Below are 24,333 nucleotides of genomic sequence, written 5' to 3'. Positions count from 1 at the left end.
TAGAGGTAAGTTAATATTTGCAAAGCGTTTTGAGCTGTGCCTGGCTCACAGCAGCGTTATGTCTGTTGATTAAAAATTAAATGTCTCCACTGAGCCAGACACCGTGTTTGGAGCCAGAGCACACAGATGAGCAGGCCTAAGTCTCTGTGCTCATCACACAGTTCAAAAACCAGGTAAGTTTTGTTTTTTCCTACTCTTTTACCCACCATTCCATAGCCAAGAACAGGCACACGTTTTACCGTTATTATACCTTAAACAGATAGGCATTTAACAATTTAGTTACTACTGAAAAAAACTTGTGTAAAAAAGAAAGCACCAAGAGCATTTTCATTAAAAGATATTCAGAGGCCTGCAGAGGTGGCTCAGTCAGAAAAGTTTGTACATAAAGACCTGAATAACCCTAGCACCCACATGAGGAAGCCAGGCATGGGGTTTTGTGCCTGTAATCCCAGAACTCGGGGGCTGGAGATCAGAGGATACAAAGGGCTTGCTGGTTAGCTACTCTAGGCAAATCAGCAACTCTAGGTCCAGTGAGAGGCCCTGCCTCAGAAATAAGATGGAGAGCAATTGACGAAGACATCAACACCCACTTCTGGCCTACATACACGCACTCACTCACTCAAAGTCAGGTACTGTGGTAAGTGTCTATGGGTCCTTGGGAAGCTAGGGTAGGAGTGTCATGGATTTAAGACCAGCATGGCTACCTAGCAAGGTCTTTTTTTTTTTTTTAATTCATAACAAGGAATTTATTTAAAGGTATTGAAGACATGGTTCTCTTTTAGACAACCAGCTTATAATTCTGGAACAGGGACGTGCAGGCTATTCGAGAACTCAAACACATTCAGATCTCAGATGAAGAGGAGTCTGAGTCATAGAGTACCCCCACTAAGCCAATGGCACTTAGGGGTTGGAGGCTTTTCAGGGTGTTTTTCTGTAAGATGCAGCTTCACAATACATATCCTTGAAGGGCTGGAAGTATTAGTCTTACAAAAGAATAAAGTGCCCCATGACAAATGGCATATTTTTCTTCTAAGGGATACTATGAGAGCCAGATCACAATGAACTACAGTGCCAGCTAAGAGGGTTCTTGGCTACCTTCCAAATAGAGGAGGGAACTGAGAAAGAACATTGGTCATGAAGTTAGCAGAGCCTGAGTGCCAACCCCAGCTCTACAAAGCTCTAAGTCCTGCTAACAATGGGAGCCCCTGTGCCTCCAGCCTCCCCCGGACTACACTTCAGTTGGCTTTTATGCCCTGCCCTCCTCTGTGTGTATGCGTGTGTGTGTGTGTGTGTGTGTGTGTCTGTTATCAGTCTCTGTGGAAGGCTAGAGGTGGTGGTTTTTTCCAAGCCTGGAATGCTTTTCTTTTCCTCCGGTATTTAGTGACCTTGTATTTGTCTTTCTAGTTTCAAACAGAGGGTTCTCACAATGATTAACTAAGCATTATCAATCCATTTGGGTTATACCTTTGTGTAAATTTCCTTACTTACAAAATCATACCTTCACCTATTGTTCATGAGATGAGTCCCTGAGAGGGCAGGGGCATACATCTTATCTTTTTCCAACACCTGGCTTCTAACACATATAGAGTGAATAGATGTTTTTCTTCAGTACCGACTATCAAATGGCCTGTCTGCCTTTGGATCAGACTCTCTATATGCTGGGAACCCGATGGGTAAAGTCATTTGTTTCCGGTGATGCAAGTCTGGATACCGGAATTCAGTCTCCGGAATCAAAGCAAAGGTAAAAGGAGAGAACCAATCCAAACAGTTGTCCTCCTACCTCTACACATGCAACATGGCACCCCTCCACCACCACCAATAACCATAGATTAAAAAATGTTTTAAAAGAACCATTTCGTACAGGAAATTACTTTATATCAGTCACTCATGTTATGAGGATGGCACTATTGTTGTAATCTCCTTTCCATGAGGTCCAGGAGAACCGATCCTCAAATATCATCCTTCCTAAACTTGTGGAGGTCTCAGGCCTACTGCAAAGATGAAGATTCCAGGTGTGAAGGTGATTTCACCTGTCAGGTCCCCTGGAACTGTGGTTACAAATAATTGTGAGCCAACACATAAGCATCTAGAATTGTCCTCTATAAGAGCAACAAAGTGCTCTTAACCACTGAGCCATCTCTCCAGCCTCCAGACCTCACATTCGTTGGTTCTAATCTTCACCGTCTCTCCTAGGCAGCATTGTCTTTGTAGGATGAAGCAATTCCTTCAGTCAGGATTCTTTACATCGAACGGTAATGTTTATTGTAGGACATGAAGGATAGTCATCAAGACACCGAAGCAGATTAACTTAAGTCCTAAGAAGATACTGTTTGAGGAGCCAGAGGGATGGCTGTAATCGTGTGCGCCGCTTCTGCAAAGGACCCATGATAGGTTCCCAGCACCCACACTGGGATGCAACACCAGCTCTGGGGCGTCCAGTGTCTTTTTCTAGCCTCCAAAGACATCTGTACTCATGTGTACACACCTGCCCACACACAGACAAACAGGCATAAAAATAGATCTTTAAAAACTCATCAGCGGACCACCCAAACCCGTGTCCTCCCTGCCTGACACTTCTTCTACTATCATTTAAGGTCAGAGCTTGCTTTCTACAGTTCTGTTGAAGACTTATTTTTAACTCTGTGTATATATGTATGTGAGCGAGTAGAGTATGTGCACACAAGTGCAGGGACAGGCAGACGCTAGAGGTGTTGGGTCCCCATTGGAGCTGGCATTATGGGTGGTTGCAAGCCACCTAAAATGGGAGCTAGGAACTGAAACAGGTCCTCTGCAAGAATAGCACTTGCCCTTACCTGCTGAGTCATCTCTCTAGCACTCTTTTTAAATTGTATTTGTATAATTCAATAAGCATTACCTTCCATTGTAGAAGCGTGTATGACATGCCGCTTTCCGGGTAATACAATATAGGCTTGTGCACTGTGCATGTTGTGTGCATAATAGTCTGTATCTCTGTAAAGATACATAGGAATCAAATAACTATCTCCAGAAAAGCTGGGTGTCTAGCAGGCAGAGTGGGAAGACTTTCACTTAACAATCTTGTTGTAAATGTTGAGGTTAAACCATATAAATCACCTCACCCCCTTTTGTAGGAAATATTCGCCAATAGCACATGCCTAATAATTTGCCCTCATGCCTTGCCATGGGGATGTTTCTGCCAAATTAACATGACTGAGGGAAAATAGAGCTTAAGTGCATGGTTGGTAAATGACGTCTGTAGACTGTGAAGAAGTTCAACTCAGTTGTCTAAAGCACCACTTGGGTTTTATGATCATTTTCTATTTTTAAAATTCTTTCATTTTCTTCCCGATTCAATTAACACGTTTTTATTTAGTGCCTACTGTCTGCCCAGTACTGCCCTCGGAATTCTAAGAGGTATAAATGAAGCCTCCACGAAACAATTTATGATATTCCTGCCAAGTGTGGCAGCCACATGGTGGCTAGAACTTTTTTTTTTTTGTCTTTGAATAGAGCCTTGGATTGAGGTGTAGAGGGTTGATATAAATGGAAAGGGGTCTGGTGGTGCTGCCCCCTCTTTGATGGGGTCAGAGGGCAAGAAGCTGGAGAGAAGAGAGCAGTAAGGGTAGCCAAGAAGGCATTCTAGAGCACTCATAGAGGTCTAGTCGCCGAATTTCACCTTGGACGATCCCTGGGAAGGACTGACAAACCCGAGGGAGAGGTAACCATGGGAGTAGCGCAAAGGGAAGGAACACCGAGGAGATGAAGCCAGGTGTCCAAGATGAGGGTTGTTAGCAAGAATACAGTATAATAATAAGCACCAGTAGCGGGGCCTAGAATGCAGTGAAACCTTTCATATATACTTTACTCATGTTTACTGGATAGTGATCTTCATTCCCAGCTTATAGGAGAGGATGCAAGTACACAAAGACTAAGGAATTTGCCAGTAAGAGTTGGAGCTGCAGTTTGAATCCTAACAATCTGACCCCAGAGCCTACATCCTTAATAGCTTTATTCTGCACTGAGTATGCATACAGCTCTCCCTGGGGGATCATGTCCCCGAGGAGGAGATCTTAATCCTCTGGAGTCCTGGTCAGGGCTGCTCCTCAGTTCTGAGCTACTACCATGGTTACCTCTTGATAGTATTCCTTCTCAATGGTTCCCCAAGGTAAAGCTAAGCTATCAGACATTTAGGGGAGATCTAGAATGGCTTCCCTGGTCATCCTTATCTCTAGAACTCTATCTCGGGTGTGCCCTCTGCTCTCAATAGAGTGATTCTGGGGAGTAGCACCTCCAGCCCGCTGCCCATTTGGGTCAGTCAACTTTCCACTTCTAAGTTCAGAGTTACTACAGAGGATCGGTGTGTGCTTGACTGGAAGAGCAGGCACTTAAAGGGGGTGGGGGTGGGGGGCGTGTAGAAAGTCTTGAACTGTCTCCAGCAAGGCACAAGAGCTCTCCACCACCTAATAATGCAACCGAGCCCTTTCTACCTGGACTCAAGATAACCTCTCCTTCACCTCCTTCCCCCCCACCCCCCTTCAAAGCTCTGCTTTATTTGGAAACTTAAAATAACTGGTCACACGATTAAAAACAGCAGCGGCGCGCCCCCTCCCCGGCGGCCGGCCGCAGCTGTCCGGCCTCCCCCGCGCCCTGCCGCCCGCATTCCAACTCTCTGAGGTCACGCGCCGCCGCCTCCCCGGATCCGCGCGCCCGGCCCAAGAGGAGGGACGCGGGCCCCGCAGCTCCGGCCCCGGCCCCTGAGCTCCCCCAGCGAGTGCCGCCGCGGCCCGGGCCGGTGGGGGCGAGAGGCAGCGGCTGCGGCGGCCGCGCGGAGCCCTGGGAGGCGGGACGCAGAGCCGGAGCGCGGCCCCGACCCGGCGGGAGCCGGAGCAGGTGAGGCGCGGGGGACTCGGGCAGGGGCGTAACAAAGAGCGAAGTCTTCCCTTGCCAGGCTCGCTCTGATCTCCTAGTCATTTCTAAAAAGAGTCTGAAACTTCTATTCCGGACTCCTCCGCGGATGGCTGCGGCTTAGTGCTGGATCAGGGTTTGAAATCTTGGGCATATTTGTGCCCCTCGGAATATGTGGAGTATGAAGGTTGCTGTATAACTTTGGCAACAAGAGGCATAAAGGAAAGTCTGCTTGGCAACTCCTTGTTTCGGTTTTGGAGCAAAGCGTCTTTACTCCTGGAGGAAGAATTCTTGGATCTGCAAATTCCGACTTGTGATTTCTGCAAACCCTGTTTAGATTGGCTTCTCTGAGCATACTTGTCCTATCCCCGGCCCCCGCGGCCGAGAAAGCCTTATGATAACAGAGAATGTTAGCAAACACGTTTTGAATCTTTATGAGCTCCAAGGGACCACTGCAGTCAGTATGTCTAATAGTTACTGACCGATGTTTTCCTTTTTCTTTCTTTTTTAGTTTTGGACAATAGTTTCACACTGAAAATAGTTGTTTTGTTTGTAGGCCATTTAATTATAGATTGTCAATGCACAAATGTTCAGACACTCTTTTTAGTGATTATTTAATGTTAAAGGAATAGTGGCAAAGTTGAAAAAACATGGGGTAAGCGTACTTGAGGTGCGGTGCCTGGTGAGACTCAGAATAAATTCATATAGTAAATTTGAGAAACCTTTGGAAGGGGATATGGCTAAGAAAATGAAAATGGACTCGCTAACAGTTCAGACCACCTTCTGTAAACTAGTGAAGCAGAATTTATTATGCATCTTTTCTTATTCTATAGTGGAATGGTTTTACCTGTTTTTCTCTTTTAAAGGCTATTTATAGCTATTTCATTTAGTAGTTAGCACCTAAATCAACCCTCTCCAGAGTACTTTAAATTTCTACCTCTTGGCTGTAATATGCAAACATAATTTATGACATCATTAAGACATTAATCAAACAAAATTTTTAAGGTACTAAGCAGTTTTGCCACAGTCTGTTTTATATGAATAATCAAGAAACCAGACATTCTTAGGAGAAATGCATAGGCATATAACAACCAAATTATAACAGTTGCCAAAATAAAAAAGAAAACATTGGATTTTCCTCCTCCCCAATGCTGTAAAACATTCCAAATCTCATCGACAACTGGAAATTTGAGTTTGCCTAATCAGAACTTAAGTTAATAATTAAGTTATATAGTGTAGTATACTGTGTTGAAGACATGGTTTCATCTTTATAGTGAAGAAATTAACACATTTGACAGTATATACATCAGATGTCTTCCCTTTGGACATATGGAACTTTTAAAAATATACATTAATGTTTTAGTTGCCACAATTTGAAGACTGAAATCTACAACTTTATGAAATAATACTTTGCATACTACACTTTTGTCGTGGTTGTTTAGGTCTGATTAGTGTATCTTCTGGATGAAAGTTTAAGTTCTTAAAAGTATTTTCACTTTCTTGATTTTTTTTTCATTTTTGCTTCATTGTTCATATTCTGGAAACAGCAAAGAATAATGAAAAATATTGCAGACAGAGACTCTATCTTATTATAGTACTCCCCCTTCCTACCCACCTCCAATTCCTTCTATGGAATAGTGCTTTTACCCAAGTAAGGTGTTCAACAATGACTAACATATTGCTGTAGGTTTCCCCTTTTGTTCGCCCTGGTCTTCTTCAGCCCCAAGTTTCTTAAACTTGTCTTTCTGGAAAGAGAGGGGGAGCTTGCACCAGAGAGCTCCAAAAAGGAAAACATAAACAAAAATTTTAGGAACCTTGACTAGGTCCCTATTAGTGATACAGCTTTGAATATAATTATAGATGCCTGCAATCTCCTTAAGGACAGAGACGGCTTAGGGTTCGTCTTAGATTTCCTCAAGATGCTCCTTACGCTGCCTTGTGCTCAGAGAGGCAGAGCATATTTGTGGAATGGAATCCCAAGACGTTAAGTTTGGCAGTCTAGGGTCACAGCTAAACCTCATTTTCTAGCTCAGCCATTCCGCAGGCCGGGTGCGGATGACCTCTGTGGTTGAGTTTCAGCTGGTGAGCAGGACAGAAAGGAATACTGGGAGTGATGGAGAAAGCCAGAGGGGATACAAAATAGTTAGGTCCTCATTAGCGTGAAACCAAGAAAGCTGTTTCTGTTGAGGCCTGCGTTTGGTTTGTCCTGTGAGGCTTAGGGACGGATTGTCCCATCGCGAAGTCTCGCACCCAAATAGGTAATCGGCTAGGATCCAGCCTTGCTAAACGATTTATCCTCGGAGGAAGGGGCGGAGGTGAGAGTGACGGCAGTGTGAGGGATGGAAATAGCTGAGATTTTTGTTAAATTGTTTAGGAGAAAATATTTCTAGTTGACATACATCTCGAGTTGTTGCTCGCCCCTAGTTCATTTCACCGCAGAAGTTACTATCAACAAGCATGGTTAAAAAGTAGTGGGCTTTTTTTTGGGGGGGGGGGAGTGCTGTTACGTGGATACGGTCTCAAAACGCGCGCCCAACCTCTCCCTGCCTGTAGTACTAACGCCGGCCCCTTTAAATCCTCCCTCCTCCGATCACAGGGGCCGGTCCTTTCAGAGCACGTCCGTCCGGAAACGCGGCCGCAGGCGGAGGGTTCCGGGGCTTCTGACATTCCCTGTTGGCCAGGCAACACCGCTTGTGCTTTTCTCCCAGAGGAGGGGACTCGGAGAATTGCGAGCGGCGGCCCCCACGCTGCCCTTGACTTCATGGGCTTGCTCAGCCTTGCCTGTCCTCTTTAACCAGGATGGTGTTTAAGGCCTCGCCCTCTTCTGTAGGTGAGCGCCCACAGCTTCCTTAGGTGTCTCTGCTGGGGAGAGGCGTTCAGAGCACGCTGTTTAGAACTATTACATGGTTTGAGAACTAGCATCAGTAGGGTGCTTATAACTTGTTTATACACAAATCTTTGTGGTGATGTTAATAATGAACCAGAAGGGACTTTAGAAATACTTGTTAAGCACTTCATCTCCCTTGAGCCTCACAGTGGCCATATGTTAGGCAGAGGGGGATTATTCTCCCTATTTGGAGTTCAGAGTTAATTTGCCTGAAGGACTGGTTCTCGTGTGCACTTGACAAAACACAGGAACTGAAGACATCTGAGTACTGGGAAACTCAAAAAGAGTTATCTATGAAAAAAAAAAACATGTACCTCCAAACTAGCAAGATGACCAGTAATGCTTTGTCGTTAGCTATAGACTTGCTGGGCATTATCTCATTTAATTCTTAACAAGCCAGGGCTGCTATCACTAGTGGTGAGGTAAATAAGGGGTGGGGTCTGACCCTCGGCCCCACCCCCAGCCCTCGTGATAAACTTTCCTGCCACCTCCCTGCTCCTGTAAGAGCCTTCTTACTCCAACAGAGAGGCAAAAGTTATTCTTTATACTCAGTTCCCACCTATTTTTATTTTCGTCTTTCCTCAGCGCTGGCGTGGATGCTCCCATCGCTTGGTCTCTGGAGACTCAGTTGCTTTTTAATGGCAGCAGCGGCTGTTGGGTGAGCAACTGGAGACTAGAGTTTGTTTTGACGGGAGGGTCACTTTTCCTTGACGCCTTCACTGCTGGATTGGTCCTTTGGGCCCTTCCACTGTTGAAGGGAGAAGATGCCACTGCCATTTGGATTGAAATTGAAACGCACGCGGCGCTACACTGTGTCCAGCAAGAGCTGCCTGGTTGCACGAATCCAGCTGCTGAATAATGAGTTTGTGGAGTTCACTCTGTCTGTGGAGAGCACTGGCCAGGAGAGCCTCGAAGCTGTGGCCCAACGTCTGGAGTTGAGAGAGGTAAGCTTCAAAGGAAGCTGCAGGTTTTTCTGGCTTGTCTTCACTCCTTACCTCATGGTGGCTGTATATCCTAGTCTACCTGACACCAGAAGCATGTACTTCCTGTCTATGACTGCAGGATGAGCCTGAAAGCCCTCCTTTCAGAGAGGAAGGAAGAGATCGGAGCAAAAGTGTTACCCCATGGGGGTGCTCCTAAAAGAATTTACAGTGTAGTTTTCGAACATGTTTGTATCCTGTGTCTCTCAGAAAGGCTGTGGAGGATCAAATGTGCAAGTATTTTACCTTATTCAAGTTCTCACTTATGAAATCCCAATTTCTGGTTATTCTGACCAGTCTTTTATGCATGTATGTATGTATTGATTCGTCTGTACAACATACGTTTTCTATTTTCTGTAATCCAAGAGTCATACTGCCTGAAGTTTGAATTTTGGTTTTCTCACAAACTAGTTATATAACCTTTGGCACGTTACTTGAAATCTCTGAGCCCCAGTTTCTTGATCAGAACCAAGACTTTAACAGTGGTGCCTGTTCTCAGAGTGGCTGTGATTTAATGTACACGTAGAACCATAAGCACCGATTCTCATCTGTGACAGTAAACATAGGAACCCGTGACCTGGGAAACGCCTCAATCTAGTGAGTAGAACGTTGTGGAGTCCTCGAGTATCCCCCAGGAAGTCCTACATTTAAAATCTTTTGTAAGGCCTGTTAAGTGAAAGAACTCTAAACATGGGGCCCTCCCCATGTTTAGTTCCCTGGAGGTAAACACTTGGCTTTTCCAAGGGGTAAAGAAAAGAAACCAGGTCTTAAAAATGACTCGTGTTATATTTCCAGCTGGGAATCCCACATAAATATTGTAGTTCATAAAAAGAATAGATTAAAAATCAGTTGGTTATTTAGCTTTGAAAAGTGCCAACCATATATATATTCAGAGATAGCCACCAGTAGCTTCTCCTAGTGTTGAGAGCAAGAGAAGGTAGGTGTGATGCTTCTTCCAGTAGATGGGAGGGCCAGCAGAGGTAAAGCTCCTTAGGCAAAATGGTGTCTGATCTGTGACCCTCTGGCTAGGGTCTTATCAGGCTGCAAATCACTGTTCCCCAAAGTGACAAAGGCATTTAGACCTACCTTGATAGTCTAAAGATTAGGTAGGCTTTTTAAACCAAAGCATGTTTTTGCCTCAGCCAATCCTCTGGAGGATGATTAAAAAGTGGTTCGGGTGCGGATAGTAGCCACCTACATTTGCAGATGGAGAGAAGTGGGGTGGAAGCTGGGGATATTTAGGACCAAAGAAACAACTGCTTGGGAAGTTAGCCAGGCTTTGGGGCTGGTACTCAGGTTATCAGTAGATTGTGGGGACTGTAATTAAGAGAGGAAACATGAAAGAGTTGGGTTCAGCTTGGGAACTAAATACCAGGTTTGAGGTGCCAGTTGGTACTACTTGGTCTAACTGGAGATGCTGAATGGAGAGGTAGGTATGCTTCTTGGAGGGCCAGGTAGGAGGTTTAGGCTGAAGGAAAGAGGCTTGGGAATCTAGCTGGGTGGATTGAAGCCAGGAGAGAGATGAGACTGTCCCGGGAGAACTGGAGGAGACAGCACATCTTCTGTGTTGAACAGAAGAGGAGAGAGCCTTTGAAGAGATTTAGTGGATTGAGTAAAACCAAACCAAACCAAAGCAAACCAAAGCAAAAAACAATCCAGAAAAGTGGACCTCCATGATTGTCCTCCTTATGTGCATTTATTTAGCTGTCTTTGTTTTTTTATTTGTTTGTTTGTTTTTTTTTTGGATTTTTTGAGACAGGGTTTCTCTGTGTAGCCTTGGCTGTACTAGAACTCACTCTGTAGACCAGGCTAGCCTCGAACTCAGAAATCCGCCTGCCTCTTATTTAGCTGTCTTTATATTTCCTTCACTTATCTCTCTTCCCCCCAACCTGCCCCATTTTTCTTTTTTTCTTTTTTTTTTTTTTTTTACAAATTTTATTCAATTACACAAGTTGTGCCCTACAGCCCCAGAGAATCAGCTCCTTAAGGACTATGTTGTCTTTATTTTTGTAACCAGAGCATAAAGTGTGCTCAATAAATTTAGGAAGAATTGAGCTTGCCAGCATTGCTTTTTTTCTGTTAGTCAAGAAACTCAGGGCTGGAGACATGGCTCAGTGGTTAAGAGAACTGACTACTCTTGCAGAGGAACTGGGTTCTACTCCCAGCACCCACATGGTGGCTCACAACCACCTGTATGGCCTCTGTGGGCACCAGGCATGAATGTGGTGTATAGACATGCACTCTGCAGGCAAAAGTCTTGCACACATAAAATAAGTAAATCTTTAAGAAAGCAGCAGCAACCCAGGGAAATTGCCATCTTTTGTTAGAGGCTCAGCCTGAGGAGTCCAATAACTTTGTTCTGCTGTGAGTATGCCCTCAGCCCAAGTTTCCTCCTCCTCTTCTTCCTCTTCCTTCTCCTCTTCCTCCTCTTCCTTCTTCAGAATTATTGTTTTTGAGAGACAGTCTCATGTAGCTCAGGCTGGCCTAGAACTGACTGAATTGCTCCTCCTCCTGCCTGGCCTCTGGAGTGTTAGGATTATAGTAGTGTGCCACACGATTGATCGGTGTCTGAGGCCAGTTTTTAACAGAAGAGCAGAGTGCACCGACTAAGAGAGCAGACGTAATTCTTAGGGGAGTGTCTGGTACTTGGAAGGATCATCCACTGCTTCAGCGTTCAACAACACTCATGTTAGAAAGTTTAGCAAACTTTTGTTCAGAAAGCTCCAGAAGGTCTGCTCTGTAATGTGTAAACAGATGGCTTGATCACCGGGCCTAACCTTTCCAGATGACTGTTCAGAAATCATCTGAGTGGGGTAACACCTGTTCCTAGATTGTGTACATTCAGCACGAGTGTGATTCAGGCAAGAACTGTCTGTCAAGTTTGTTGGTATCTCTTACTAGCCTCCCATGAGGCAAACCTAGAATTATCGTTGTAGATTCGGGTGAAGAGTTTGGGTGCTATCAATTATAAGCTGCAGGAAGAAATTATTCCTTTGCTTACTTAAATACCGTTTTGCTTCCATAATACAGTGATAAGGAGTTCACAGCAATGCCATATATATAATGCTAGAGCCAGGGACTTCAGTATCTATTAGTATTTTACTCAGGAGGCTGGGGCAGAAGGATCTCAATTTTTTTTTTACTAATTATTTTACTTATTTACATTTCAAATGTTGTTCCCCTTCCCATCTCTCCTCTGAAAACCCCTACCCCACTCCCCCTTCCCTTTGCCTCTAAGAGGGTGCTCCCCTCACCTCACCCCTCTATTATCCCCCTTCACTCGGGCAACAAGCCTCCACAGGACCAAGTGCCTCCCCTCCCACTGATACAAGATAAGGCAGTCCTCTGCTCCATATGTAGTGGGAGCCATGGACTGACTCATGTGTACTCTTTGGTTGTAGTTTAGTCTCTGGGAGCTCTGAGGGGTCTGGTTAATTGATACTGTTGTTCCTCCCATGGGATTGTAATCCCTTCAGCCGCTTCAGTTCTTCCTCTAATTCTTCCACTGGGGTCCCCAGGCTCATTCTGCTGGTTGGCTGTGAGTATCTGCATCTGTCTTAGTAAGGTGCTGGCAGAGCCTAGGATCTCAAATTTAAGTTTGAGGCCAGCTACAGCCCTGTTTCAAGAGATCAAACAAACAGACAATAATTATAACAAACCCTAACAATCATAACTTAAAATAAGTAAGGATTACCCAGCTCACTCAGAATGATATGTAAAACCAGGGCAGTTCAGTAACATAGAGTGAGACATGGAACGGCCAAGAGCCCCACAGTTAGTTTTGTGGGGTTTTTTTGTGTGTGTGTGTGTGTGATTTATTTATTTTTATTTACTTATTTTTTAAAATCAAATCATAATCTTTACTTATTCACACAGGGGTTATAACCACAAAAAGGCAGGACGTGGGGAAGGGGATGACACCGGAGTGTGGGTGTTCAGGGGGTGGTTTTGTGTTCTTAAGAGCCAGGCTGTGGTCTACCTCCAAGCCCAAAAGGAAGCCACTCGGGAGGCAGAGCCTACTGGAAAAGGATAGGTTTTTGTTTTCATAGGGGAACCCCACTGCCTCCTAGGCAGGTTCTTCAGGGCTGGGAAAGTCCCTTTCTGAGAACCATCGTGTCAGTTTGCCTGTCTAGAGGCTGTTTAAAGCAGTAAAGTTCCCGAGACAGTCTGCAGGCTGGTCCGATTAGATACCAGTTCTTGTCACATGCTAAGTATTAAATTACAATTCCCTGAATCTATAGGTTTTTCACACTGAGGCAAATAAAGAAATGGTATTGGTGGTGGTTTGAGAATTTATTATTCAAGTGTGACATTGAGCAGGGCACTCAGTGTTAGGAAACTCTCAATGTTAGTCCACATTAGACACATTGTCATTATCTTTTTGGTCTCACAGTGTAGACCAGGTTGGCCAGGAACCTGAAAGCTCCTGCCTCGGCCTCCTTAGTGCTGGGATTCAGGCATGAGAGACTCCCCGAGCCATCTCACCTTTCGTCTTTGTTTTGGTGCCTGTGTGTGTCTGTGGCCCACGTTGTGGTTATGGTGAGTGGCTGAGTTCTCTTTGGATTAGTTTCTTCGTGTACAGAATCCTCTCATGGCAGCCATGGTAGTCACACAGTGTGCGCATTTCTACAATGTTGAAATGGTAGCCTGCCATCACAGTTGAACCACTGCTTCCCTTCAAGCCGATAAAGTCCTGTGACATGTCCCGTGCAGTGTCCTTGCCCGTTGCCTGCCAGCAGAGCTTTAGACACTGGAGTCAGTCTTCCATGAGGCTCAGGCCACATCCTAGGCAATGACATTTTGGATCTAGTTTATATTACTTTCCTTAGAGTATGCCTTTTAGAAAAATTTATATTTAACAATATTATCTCATCTTTTTCACACTACCATGCATTTTTACCTACATTTATCACAAACTTATTTCTTATATATCTTGCCTTGATTTTAGAGTCCTTATGTGACTTAAATTTACATTTGCTTAGAACTTTTCCAAAGTTTTTAAACCCCCAGGCAGGATATAGTACAGTTATGAAAGTGGCTAATGTGTGTGTGTGTGTGTTTGTGTGTGTGTGCATTCATGTACACGTGAGCATGTGAGCCTCTCTGTAGGTGCTTTAGGGAGAATATCCTTTGATTATTCCATGTGTGCATGCCTGTGTGCATGACCACACTTCAGAAGTTGAGTTAGATGCTCAGCAGGCTGTAGAAGCATCTTCAAAGTGTGTTTTTGAAGATGGATACTTACTGCAAACAGAAATCTTACCTCTCATGTTTTTACTTCCTGGTCTGGGCATTTGTTTACACTGTAGTTTATTATAGATTTTCATGAAATGAGTTTTAAATAGCACTTTGTCACAGACATCAGCGTTTTGGGTTTTAACCTGTAAACTCCATTGGCACAGGACTGCTGTTGTATTTCTGGTGTCTAGAATAGTGCCTGATAACTTATTGTACATCACTCCTGAATAAATATCCATTTACTTTAAAATCTCAAGATAGTTTTACACTTAGAAGGATAAGTATGATTGTAATTCCTTTGGTCAGCTTTGCTCTGCACCATGATTTGACTTCCTGGAGAGTGGGGAACATTTCCAAAGCTTTGTACATAGTTATAAAAACACTCTCCCTCTCCCCCTCTGCCCCTCCCTCCTTCCTTCCTTTCCTCCCTTCCTCCCTCCTTTTCTCTTTCCCTCCTTCTGTCCCTCCCTCATTCCTTTCCCTCCCTCCCCTCCTCCTTCCTTTCCTCTGCCCCTCCCTCTCTCCTTTCCTCCCTCCCATCCTCCCTTCCTTTCCCCTTTTACTTATTTATTTAGATTTATTTAGTTTATGTCTATGAGTACACTGTTGCTGTCTTCAGACACACCAGAAGAGGGCATCAGATCCCATTACAGATGGTTGTGAGCCACCATGTGGGTGCTGGGAATTGAACTCAGGACCTCTGGAAGAACAGTCAGTACCTTTAACTGCTGAGCCATCTTTCCAGACCCCTTACTTACTTATTAAAAAAGATTTTTTAGGTTAATTTTATTTTATGCTTGTGCATGTTTTGCCTACATGTATGTTTATGTACCATGCGTGTGCCTGGTGCCCACAGAGATCAGAAGAGGGTGTGGGATCCCCTGGCACTGGAGTTAATGATGGTTGTGAGCCATCGTTCGGATGCTAGGAATCCAACTCCCTCTGAACCACTGAACCGTCTCTCTAGTTCCTATTACTTATTTATTGGTGATCCTAGTGAATTTATTGGACTTGCTTATAAAGTGCAGGTGAAAAGTTACCTGCACCCCCAAAATCACCCCCAAAGAGAGCTGTATGACACACGTGTTTATCTTATTTCACTTTCACTTTGGGGGTTCTTCGGGAAAATTAGGAGCACTCTAGTTCTGATGGCTTCGAGGGACATTGCTGTGTCAGGCAGAGACAGCTTCCCTGCCGTGCTAGGAAGCACTCCTGGCTTGGGAGTGAGCCATCTTAAGTCAGCCTGTCAGGGTATTCCAGATATCCACTGACCTTATCTCCACTGGAATCTGAGAAGACGTGGGAATTTCATGAGCCTTTCTCTTTTCCTGCCGGCTTTCATTTGGACTCCAAAAATAACCAAAACATAATAAAGAAAAAGTACATCACATGCAAATGTTTTGGGCTGAATAGCCATGAATTGAATTCAGCTATTCAGGTACATCTTTGTATCATAGGTAAGGTTGTGGTATAAAAAAAAGGATAAGTATTTTGCTGTACTTCTGAAAGGCTTCCTAAGCTATGGGACCTTCTGGAGGAAGTGTAGTTTTAGATTGACCTCTTCATCCCAGCAGTTTTCCAAACTCCAAAGGTCAAAGGATTTGTCTTGATTTTTAGATTCCTTTTAGTTTCAATAATTTTAAACTATGTTTTGATTTAGTATGGGTGTGTGTATCCATGTGTTCTGGTGAATGTGTGGAAGTCAGGGACAACTTCTTTCCACCACTTGGATTCTGGAAATCAGACTCAGACCATCAGTATTGGTGAACAAACTTTACAAGAATTACAGATTAAGAATTACAGTAAACTTTACAGATTACTGCCAGCCCATTCTGTCACTTTTCTCTTAGTCTTGATAACAGAGAACTAGGCAAGTGAATAAGAGAGTCATGTATCAGCATGGGTATATGTATGCATTCTGAAACACGTAATATAGAATCATACAAGCTATTCTCGGATTAGGAAACTTATTTACTAAAATGATAAGTGTGTCATGCAACTTTAGTTTAATGTTTAATAAATTTAAAGGCTATTAGGTATAGCTCAACTGATAGAGTGTTCGTCTGAAACACACAAGACCCCCAGGTTCAGTTCCTAACAAGGCATAAAACTGACTATGGTGGCTCACACCTGTAAGCCCAGCCCTTGAAAGGTGGAGGCAAGATCAGAAGGTCAAGTGCATCTTAAACTACCTGGCAGCCTAGGATACATGAGATACTGTCTCAAAGACCAAAAAGCAAAGGGCTAACAGTATAAAGTATGTGTGCTTCAGTATTGGGATTTTCAAACAGCAAAAGTGACTTTGTCAACTGCGGCCAGCTCACCAGGGATGCGTGAGCTGAGTTCCCAGGTTTTGGTGTATGGTTTGGGTGGGGTGGGGGTGGGCTCACTCAGTTCCGTCCTTGTCCCTGCAGTGTATCTCACTGTGTCCCAGATTAACCCTTACCCCTCAAGCCTCTTGCCTGAGCCTCCTGACCATCAGCTTTAAGAATTGATACATATTTTTTGGAGTAGAGTACAGTATTTTCACATGTGTACATAATGTGGAAAGATCAAGTCAAGACACTTAGCATTTCCATCTCCTCAAACATTTGACATTTCTGTGTGCTGTGAACCTCCAGATTCTCGTGTGGTTATTGTGAGACAGGTTGTAGATGTTGGAGGCTGTACCTACTGTCATAGTCTGTAGACCAGTGGAACACATTTCTCCTACCTGGGTTTCCATACTCCCCGTCTCTTTCCATCTGGCATACTACACTGTTTGGACACAAACTGCCTCTCAGTATATAGTCTCCTTTCTCCTACAAATGCTCTTTCTTCTGTGGCTTTCTTCCATAGAGCCCAGGAAGGGCACTGACTATTATTACTATTATTATTAGCCACTGCTTATTTACTTATTTATGTATTATTTATTTATTTATTTTAAAGATTTATTTATTTCAACTGTTTTGTGTCTGGATGCTTTGCCTGCATGCATGTCTGTGTGACACTTGTGTGCGGAGCTGGGGGCCAGAAGAGGGTGCTGGATCCTTTGGAACAGGAGTTACACACAGCTGTGAGCCACCATGTGGGTTCTGGGAATGGAACCCAGGTCTTCTGGAAGAGCAGCTAGTACTCTTAACCACTGAGGCATCTCTCTCTCCAGAGCCCTATTTATTAGAGTTTTGAGTCAGGGTCTTATTCTGTAGCCTGGGGTGAATTCAGGCTAGCCTCCAATTCAGGGTACTTTGTTAGCTTCATTTCCTTGCTAAGGTAAAAGCTCCTGGATGACAGAGAGAGGGGCGGGGGGCAGAAGGGTGGGGTGGGGGGTAGAAGAAGAGAGAGAAAGAGAGAGGCAGTGGGGGATAGAAGTGGGGATAGGTTGTGAGTGAGAATTCCTCACTCAAGGATTGTACATCATCTTCCCTCCCAGGCATCACCTTTGTGTCCATCTGGACAGTGCGTATGTGACAAATCTTCAGTGTGTGTACATGTCATTTAAACATTCATTGAGGGCTGGAGAGATGGCTCAGTGGTTAAGAGCACTGACTGCACTTCCAGAGGTCCTGAGTTCAAATCCCAGCAACCACATGGTGGCTCACAACCATCTGTAATGAGATCTGATGCCCTCTTCTGGTGTGTCTGAAGACAGCTACAGTGTATTCATATATAATAAATAAATAAATCTTTAAAAAAACATTCATTGAATTTCTGGGCCATTTACTGAGCCTCTACTCCATCCATGTCAGATATGCACCCAACCTCCTTGTGGTATTTTCTCTTCTAATAACAGAGACTCATTGTTTTCTTACAGTGTGATGTGTTAGCAGATACTTTCTTACTGTGTTCTTGAAGCAATTTGTGTGCTCATCACAACTGTTGATTAGATTGCCTTATTCTACTTCTTTCGGTTTCTCCTGTTGCTTTGGTGTTGGGAGTTAGACACATGCCTCTGAGCGTACTAGTCCAGTATCTTAACTCTGAGCTGCCTCTTGGCTCATTTGTTATTTAATTTTTGGAATTTTCAGATAGGATCTTACTCTGTAGCCCAGGCTGGCCTAGGACTCACCCAGGCTAGCCTCCAAATTCTGGGCACATTGCCTACTAAAGGCTGAAATTACAGACTCTCAGCCCTTTTGCTTGTTTAAACTTTTTTTTTTAACATCCATTTCTGCGCGAGGATGCATGCACTTTGATTCTCTCCTACCATTTGGTTCCTGGGCATTGAACCTGGGAGGTTATCAGGCTTAGCAACATGTGTCTTTATCTGTTGAGTCATCTCCAAGGCCCAGTGTTTGCTTTGGGACAGAAGTTAACTGTATAGGGCCAGGCTAGCCTAGAACTTCAGATCCTTCTGCCTCAGGCTCAGGAATGCTGGGATTGCAGATGTATGCCATACCTAATCCTCACTTATCTTTTAGTGAACTAGAAAAATGTCCAGAGGGTATTAGAATTAATGCTGAAAATGCTAATTTCAATAGGAGAAATTGTGTCCCATGTTCTAAAAACCAATTAGTATGTAAATTATAAATGACTTGGGTTTACCTTGGCTTTCTATTCATTACCAAATGAGATTCCCCAGAAGGTATTTATGATAGGGTAATTTAGGTGAACAGAGTAGTTATTTTGAATAGTAAACAGGCTAAGAAAATATTCAGGTAATATCTTGCTGGGAGGCAGAGGCTCTCTTCCTTTCCTTTTTGTTTTTGCTCTCTTGTCTGTTTCTCCCTCCTTTCTGAGCAGGGTCTTTCTTTGCAAGACAGGTTGGCCTTGAACTTGCCACCTCCTGCCTCAACCTTTCTAGGTGCAGGTATTGTAGATATGTATCACAGTGTTCTGCTTTATCTACATGCTATCTACATTGGTCAGGCTCTGACCTCACTAGCTGATCTCCATGTCAGACGCCTTTTCAACCACTTGAACTTTGTATCACTAAATCCAGCTGCCTTTGGAGGCAGCAAGCTGGAGTTTGGGCATTAGACAGACATTGGGTTGCATTCCTGAAAGGTAGCTTTGTACGGGACACTGGCTGTATACAAAGCCTTGTTTGGAGCTTTGCCTATGCTGCCTGGAACCCAGAGTAAGTGGCCAGAGATGAGCAGTGTTCCTGAGACACTTGTCGGCTGACACCACACTAACATACACTGTGTCTGTTGAGTTAGCTTGCGTATGTCTTTTCCACTTTCTTTTCCTCTTGTAAACTTATTGATTGTAATAATATACGAAGGGCGATTGGGTCAGAAAAGATGACAGGTTGGAGGTACACTGCTTTTGAACAGTGTACCGGGAAACATCTCTTTTCTTGCCAGGTTTGATATATATTATCTAGAAAATAACCTTAATTCCCTTTTCCTCACTCTTTGTATCTGCAGATACTATTTAAGTAGTTACATACTTGGCTTGTCTGTGTTCTTAATGACTAGCACAGCTTTTGAAGGGAATTTATGTTTGGGTGGTATGATAACAGAAAAAAAAAGGATCACTTTTGTTTACAATTATTTACTTTGTGTGTGTATTCATTTGTGTAATATGTGCACGCCATAGCTTGCATGCAGAGGCCAGACAGCTCGTGGGAGTTGGTTCTCTCCCTCTGTTTTGTTGATGTCAGTGACTGAGCTTTGTTAGGCTTTGCAGCAAGTGCCTGAGTCAACTTGCTAGCCTTGTTTGTTTGGTTTCTAAGACAGGGTCTCCTGCAGCCCAGGCTGGCCTTGAACTTATTGTGTAGCACAAAATAGCCTTGAGTTCCCGACCCTCTAGCCTGTACCTCCCAAGTACTGGTTGTTAGTATTCTGTCTAAACTCCACCTCCACAGTTATCTGGCAACACCCAGGTATGCTCCTCCCCACAGTTACCTGGCAACAGCCAGGTAGGCGTGCCCACTATAAAAGGGGCTGCTTGCCTCCTCCTCTCTTTTACTCTCTTGCCTCTAGCTTCTCCTCACCCTTCCTCCCTTCCCTTCCCTTCCCCTTCTCTCCACGTGGTCATGGCCGGCCTCCCTCTTCTCTCCTCTCTCTCTCCTCTTCCTCCTCCATCTTCTCCCGTTTCTCTCCCTACCTTTGCCCTCTGCCCTGAATAAGCTCCCTCCCCTTTGAAACCGTTTGGTCTGGTGTTGTCTGTTCCAAACTGCGCGGAAGTCTAACACTGGTATTATAGGTGTGCATCATACCTTGCTTGCAGCATGTGTGGTAGCAAGGAGTGTTATCCATGGGCATCAGGGATGTCGTCTTGGTTAAGAATGCTTGCTACATTTCAAGGGAGTAGAGTTTGGTTCTTAGCACCCCAGAGGCAGCTCGCACCCCCTGTAACTACAGTCCCAGAGGAGCCTTCCAAGACATCTAGTGCCCTCTTCTGGCTTTCTTGGCATCAGGCATGCATGTAGGATACATATATATTCCGGCAAACATCCATGCACATAAAATACAAACATGAATCTTGAAGAACAGATACGTATTTGAGTTAAGCTGATAAACAGGCCCAACAGGTCTCAAATTTATAAGATTTAGATAAAAAAAAAAAAAACAATTTGTGACCCATTTATTGGGATGAGATACAAGAGTGACCCTATGGTAGAACGATCTGGTTAAAGAGTGAGAGGCTACTGTTTGCCCTCACTCTGTGAGTCCTAACTCAAGTGACGTTCTGTACAGTAGCACAAAGAATTAATTTGCCTTTGTGGTGAAACTTTGTGTGCTTATCTTGATTATCTTTATCATCTTTGGGGAATAAAATGTTTATGCATATTTTTTCTATTTAATCCTTGTTTCCTCTTTAGAAACATGTTGGTATTTTAGTCTTAAAATCCAGTGTTCTTCTAGAGCACATCTTGACCAGTGTACAGTGTATATTGCTTATTTTTTAGGACTCCCAGTACACAGGACACAGCCCCGAGAGAACAGGAACTGTGGTCTCTGGGTTTAGTGCTGTCCGCTAGCACCCAGGATGGTACTTGCTACCTAGGGGATGATCAGTCAAAGTGAGCTGAAGGCGTAAATAAATCCAAGGCATCTAAGAAATATTGGTAGACTTGTTTTACTTTTATAGTTAATTGGGTGGTGCAAGACTCAAGCCCATAGCCTACTATGTACTAGGTCAGTGTTTTACTACTTGACTACATTGCCAGCCCAAGAAAATGTCTTTTCTTTTTCTTTTTTCTTTTTTTTTTTTTTAAAGTGCCGGGATAGAACTTGCTAGGGAAAGTCTTTACCATGGAGTTACATCCTCAGTCCCAAGAATCTAGTTTTAAAATTATTCTGTTTGCAGTAATCACGTACCTCATAGTGTCTGATTGGGATTGTAAGTGGGAAAAATGAGAGTGGTTTATCCAGGTAGGCCGTAGTTCTGTTCATTCCCTGGACTTCTTGTAATAAGTCTCCGGCTTTGGCTTTCCCCACTGTGCTTATATGTTAAATGTTATCTCCCACTGTGCTTGAACTTTAAAGCTACAGCAGAAGGCACTTGAACACAAAGAATTTTAATTACCTGGACTTCAGTTTGTTACACCTAGTATGATTAGATTTGTTACTTTCCTGAGTCTTCATTTATATGTGCTAATGTTTCAATATTGTATATTGTCCTATTGCCTATAAAATAAAGACTATGTAACTTGATTAAAGTGAGAAGAAAATAAAGGAAAGCTGAACAGAAAGGGAAGGGACGAGCTGTGTTGAGGAGGCCATGTGACCACTGCCATCTGCCGAAGGAAGAGGTTCCATACTTTATTATTTATGGCAGACTCAGTGTGGAGGTCAGCTCGGGGCTTGAGTTAGCTTACAGTTTGTTAACCACTGTTGTTAGATGATCTCTGCTCTGGGTAGACTTTATCTTGGACTGTCTCCTCTCGTCTCTGTCCTGATGAAAGCCTTCTAACTTCAGCAGGTCTAAGAAAGGCACTGGGATAAAATTATATTCGCCATTTTACGTGGGATTAACTTTTATTAACCATAATGTACTAGTGGCTTTAAAAACCCTCCAGCTGATTTGTGTGTCTCTCTGGTCTATTTAAAAATAGAGTACAATCAAAAGGAGGCTTAAAATAATTAGACAAGAAAGGACCTGGGAATTCGGAAGGGGTTTGCAGTCTGTTAGGGTTTGGCCCTGCCTGGAGCAGCTGGTATCTGTTCACTTAGAGCAAGGCAACCATATTGTCTGGAAAGAAGCCAAGCCCTAGTTAACTTCGTTTGACTCTAGTTACACAGCAGGCAGCTAGCTACAAATTTAGGAGAGCGGCAGGGATAATTTTTAAACAGCAATGAAAGAAGTCATCAAATATTTTTGAAGGTTATTGTGACTTTTTTGGGGGGTGGAGGGATATAAACTAGAAAAGAAAAAGATAATGTAAAGTATCTGACCCTGTAAAAGCTTCATAGAAATCTAGTTAATGATCACTGTAAATTTACATAAGGATTCCAGAAAATCCAGTGTTGGAGAGATTTCTGTCAGGATGGGTTTTCCACAGGTGCTCACTCGTGAGCACAGACAGGAAGAGTAGGCACCTGAATGAGTTTCCAATCAAGGAAAGACTCTTATCCAAAAAGTTCTCAGAGATGGGCACCAGGAATTCGAGAGACTTGAGCAGAGAGCCAGCGATGAAGGACAGTTGGGAAGTTACATGGTTGTTGTCCTTCTTTATGCCCCTCTGAGGAAGGCAGAGCACTCCTTCACTCCTTCTGTTCTTTACTTTCCTAAAGAGGAAACTGAGGCTTGGTGAGGCAGTCACTTGGTCAAGAGCTGATCCTGGAGTGTAAATTCAGAGGTGGGTCTGCTCCTTAACTACCCTGAGGCAGAGCTTCTCAGAGGAAACACAGTTAGTTCCTATGCTGTGGGCAAACAGAGCTTTCTAAAAACCCATAATAAGGGTAGGCACCAAAAGAGTGAGTATTTGGCTTTGGGAAAACTCTGCTTGTAGTCACAGATGAAGACGCTGTAGTTAATTTGTCTTGTAAAGCTTGCTAGAGAACAAGCCATTCTGTCTCTGGGAAATGAAACGCTGAGTAACGAACTCTGTTGAATAATAAGTACAGCTTATCACGTTCCTAAATATCATTGCTAATCTCTGGAACTATTTATAAATTTCCCTACCTCTCCTTTTGCTGCTGTTTTTGTTATTTTGAGACAGGTTCTCACTGTGCCCAAGTTAACCTGAAGCTCCTTATGTATCCCAAGCTGGCCTTGAACTCATATCCTATTGCTTCCTGAGTGCTGGGATGGTAGGTGTATGGCCACCGTGTCTGGCTATGTTCATTTTTGTGTTTCAAGTAGTCAAGTCCAGCTGTATTTAAAGGGAAAAGTAATATAGACAGAATAAATTTAAGATCCTCTAATTTTAATTGTAAGAGATGATATGCTGTTTTGGGGGATTAGGAGATTGTTTTGAGCCGGGCTCTTGGGAATTTACTATGTAGAGCAGGCTTGCCTTGAACCCAAGAGATCAGCCTGCCTTTGCCTCCCACGTAAGCCACTATGACTGGCTAAGAGGTGATATTCTTAATTTTTAAAAATAAATTAATTTGGGGGGCTGGAGAGATGGCTCAGCAGTTAAGAGCACTGTCTGTTCTTCCAGAGGTCCTGAGTTCAATTCCCAGCAACCACATGGTGGCTCACAACCATCTGTAATGGGGTCTGAGGCTCTCTTCTGGTGTGTCTGAAGACAGTGACAGTGTACTCACATAAAATAAATAAATAAGTCTTTTTTTTTTTTTTTTTTTTTTGTTTTTTTCGGGACAGGGTTTCTCTGTTTAGCCCTGGCTGTCCTGGAACTCACTCTGTAGACCAGGCTGGCCTCGAACTCAGAAATCCGCCTGCCTCTGCCTCCCAAGTGCTGGGATTAAAGGCGTGTGCCACCACCACCTGGCTAATAAATAAGTCTTAAAAGAGTTGCTATAAATAATTTTATTATTTTATGTATATGTGTTTTGTCTTCATTTTTGTCTGTGTACTGTGCATGCAGTGCATGCAGGCCAGAAGAGGATGTCAGATCCCCCTGGAACTGGAGTTACAGATGGTTGTGAGCTGCCGTGTGGGTGCTGGAAATTAAACCTGGGTCATCTAGAAGAGCAGCCAGTCAGTCCTTAACAGTGACTATCTCTCCAGTCCAAAGAGCCAGTGTACTTTCATGCCCCAAACAGTTTTTAGTCCTATAGCATGTCTGCCCTTAATATCGGCATAGAAAAAAAAGTTTGATTTATAAAGTAGAGGTAGGAGGATTGTGAGTTTGAGACCAACCTGGGCTACAAAGTAAATCTGAGGCCATCTTGAGTTGCATAGTGGGACCTTTTCTCAAACAAAAACTAAATGCAAATATAGAACAGATGCCTAAAAGTATTGTGCATAATAGACGAAGCATGGCTTATGTGCAGTCCAAACTGT

General features: G+C 43.7%; 1 protein-coding gene across 1 annotated transcript in view; it reads left to right on the top strand.

Annotated features, from left to right (window-relative positions):
* The first annotated feature begins 4,828 nt into the window (after positions 1-4,828).
* Positions 4,829-24,333, top strand: part of Ptpn21 (protein tyrosine phosphatase non-receptor type 21) — a 57,402-nt gene continuing 37,897 nt past the window's right edge. The window contains exons 1-2 of the mRNA XM_028777311.1: positions 4,829-4,869; positions 8,357-8,715. Of these exons, the coding sequence (XP_028633144.1) occupies positions 8,536-8,715 (180 nt within the window). The 5' untranslated portion in view covers positions 4,829-4,869; positions 8,357-8,535. The remainder of the gene's footprint in view (positions 4,870-8,356; positions 8,716-24,333) is intronic.

The sequence above is a fragment of the Grammomys surdaster genome, unplaced genomic scaffold (genome assembly GCF_004785775.1).
Source record: "Grammomys surdaster isolate TR1022 unplaced genomic scaffold, NIH_TR_1.0 279, whole genome shotgun sequence".
In the NCBI taxonomy this organism is placed as follows: Eukaryota; Metazoa; Chordata; class Mammalia; order Rodentia; family Muridae; genus Grammomys; species Grammomys surdaster.
This window is presented reverse-complemented; position numbering and strand designations above follow the sequence as displayed.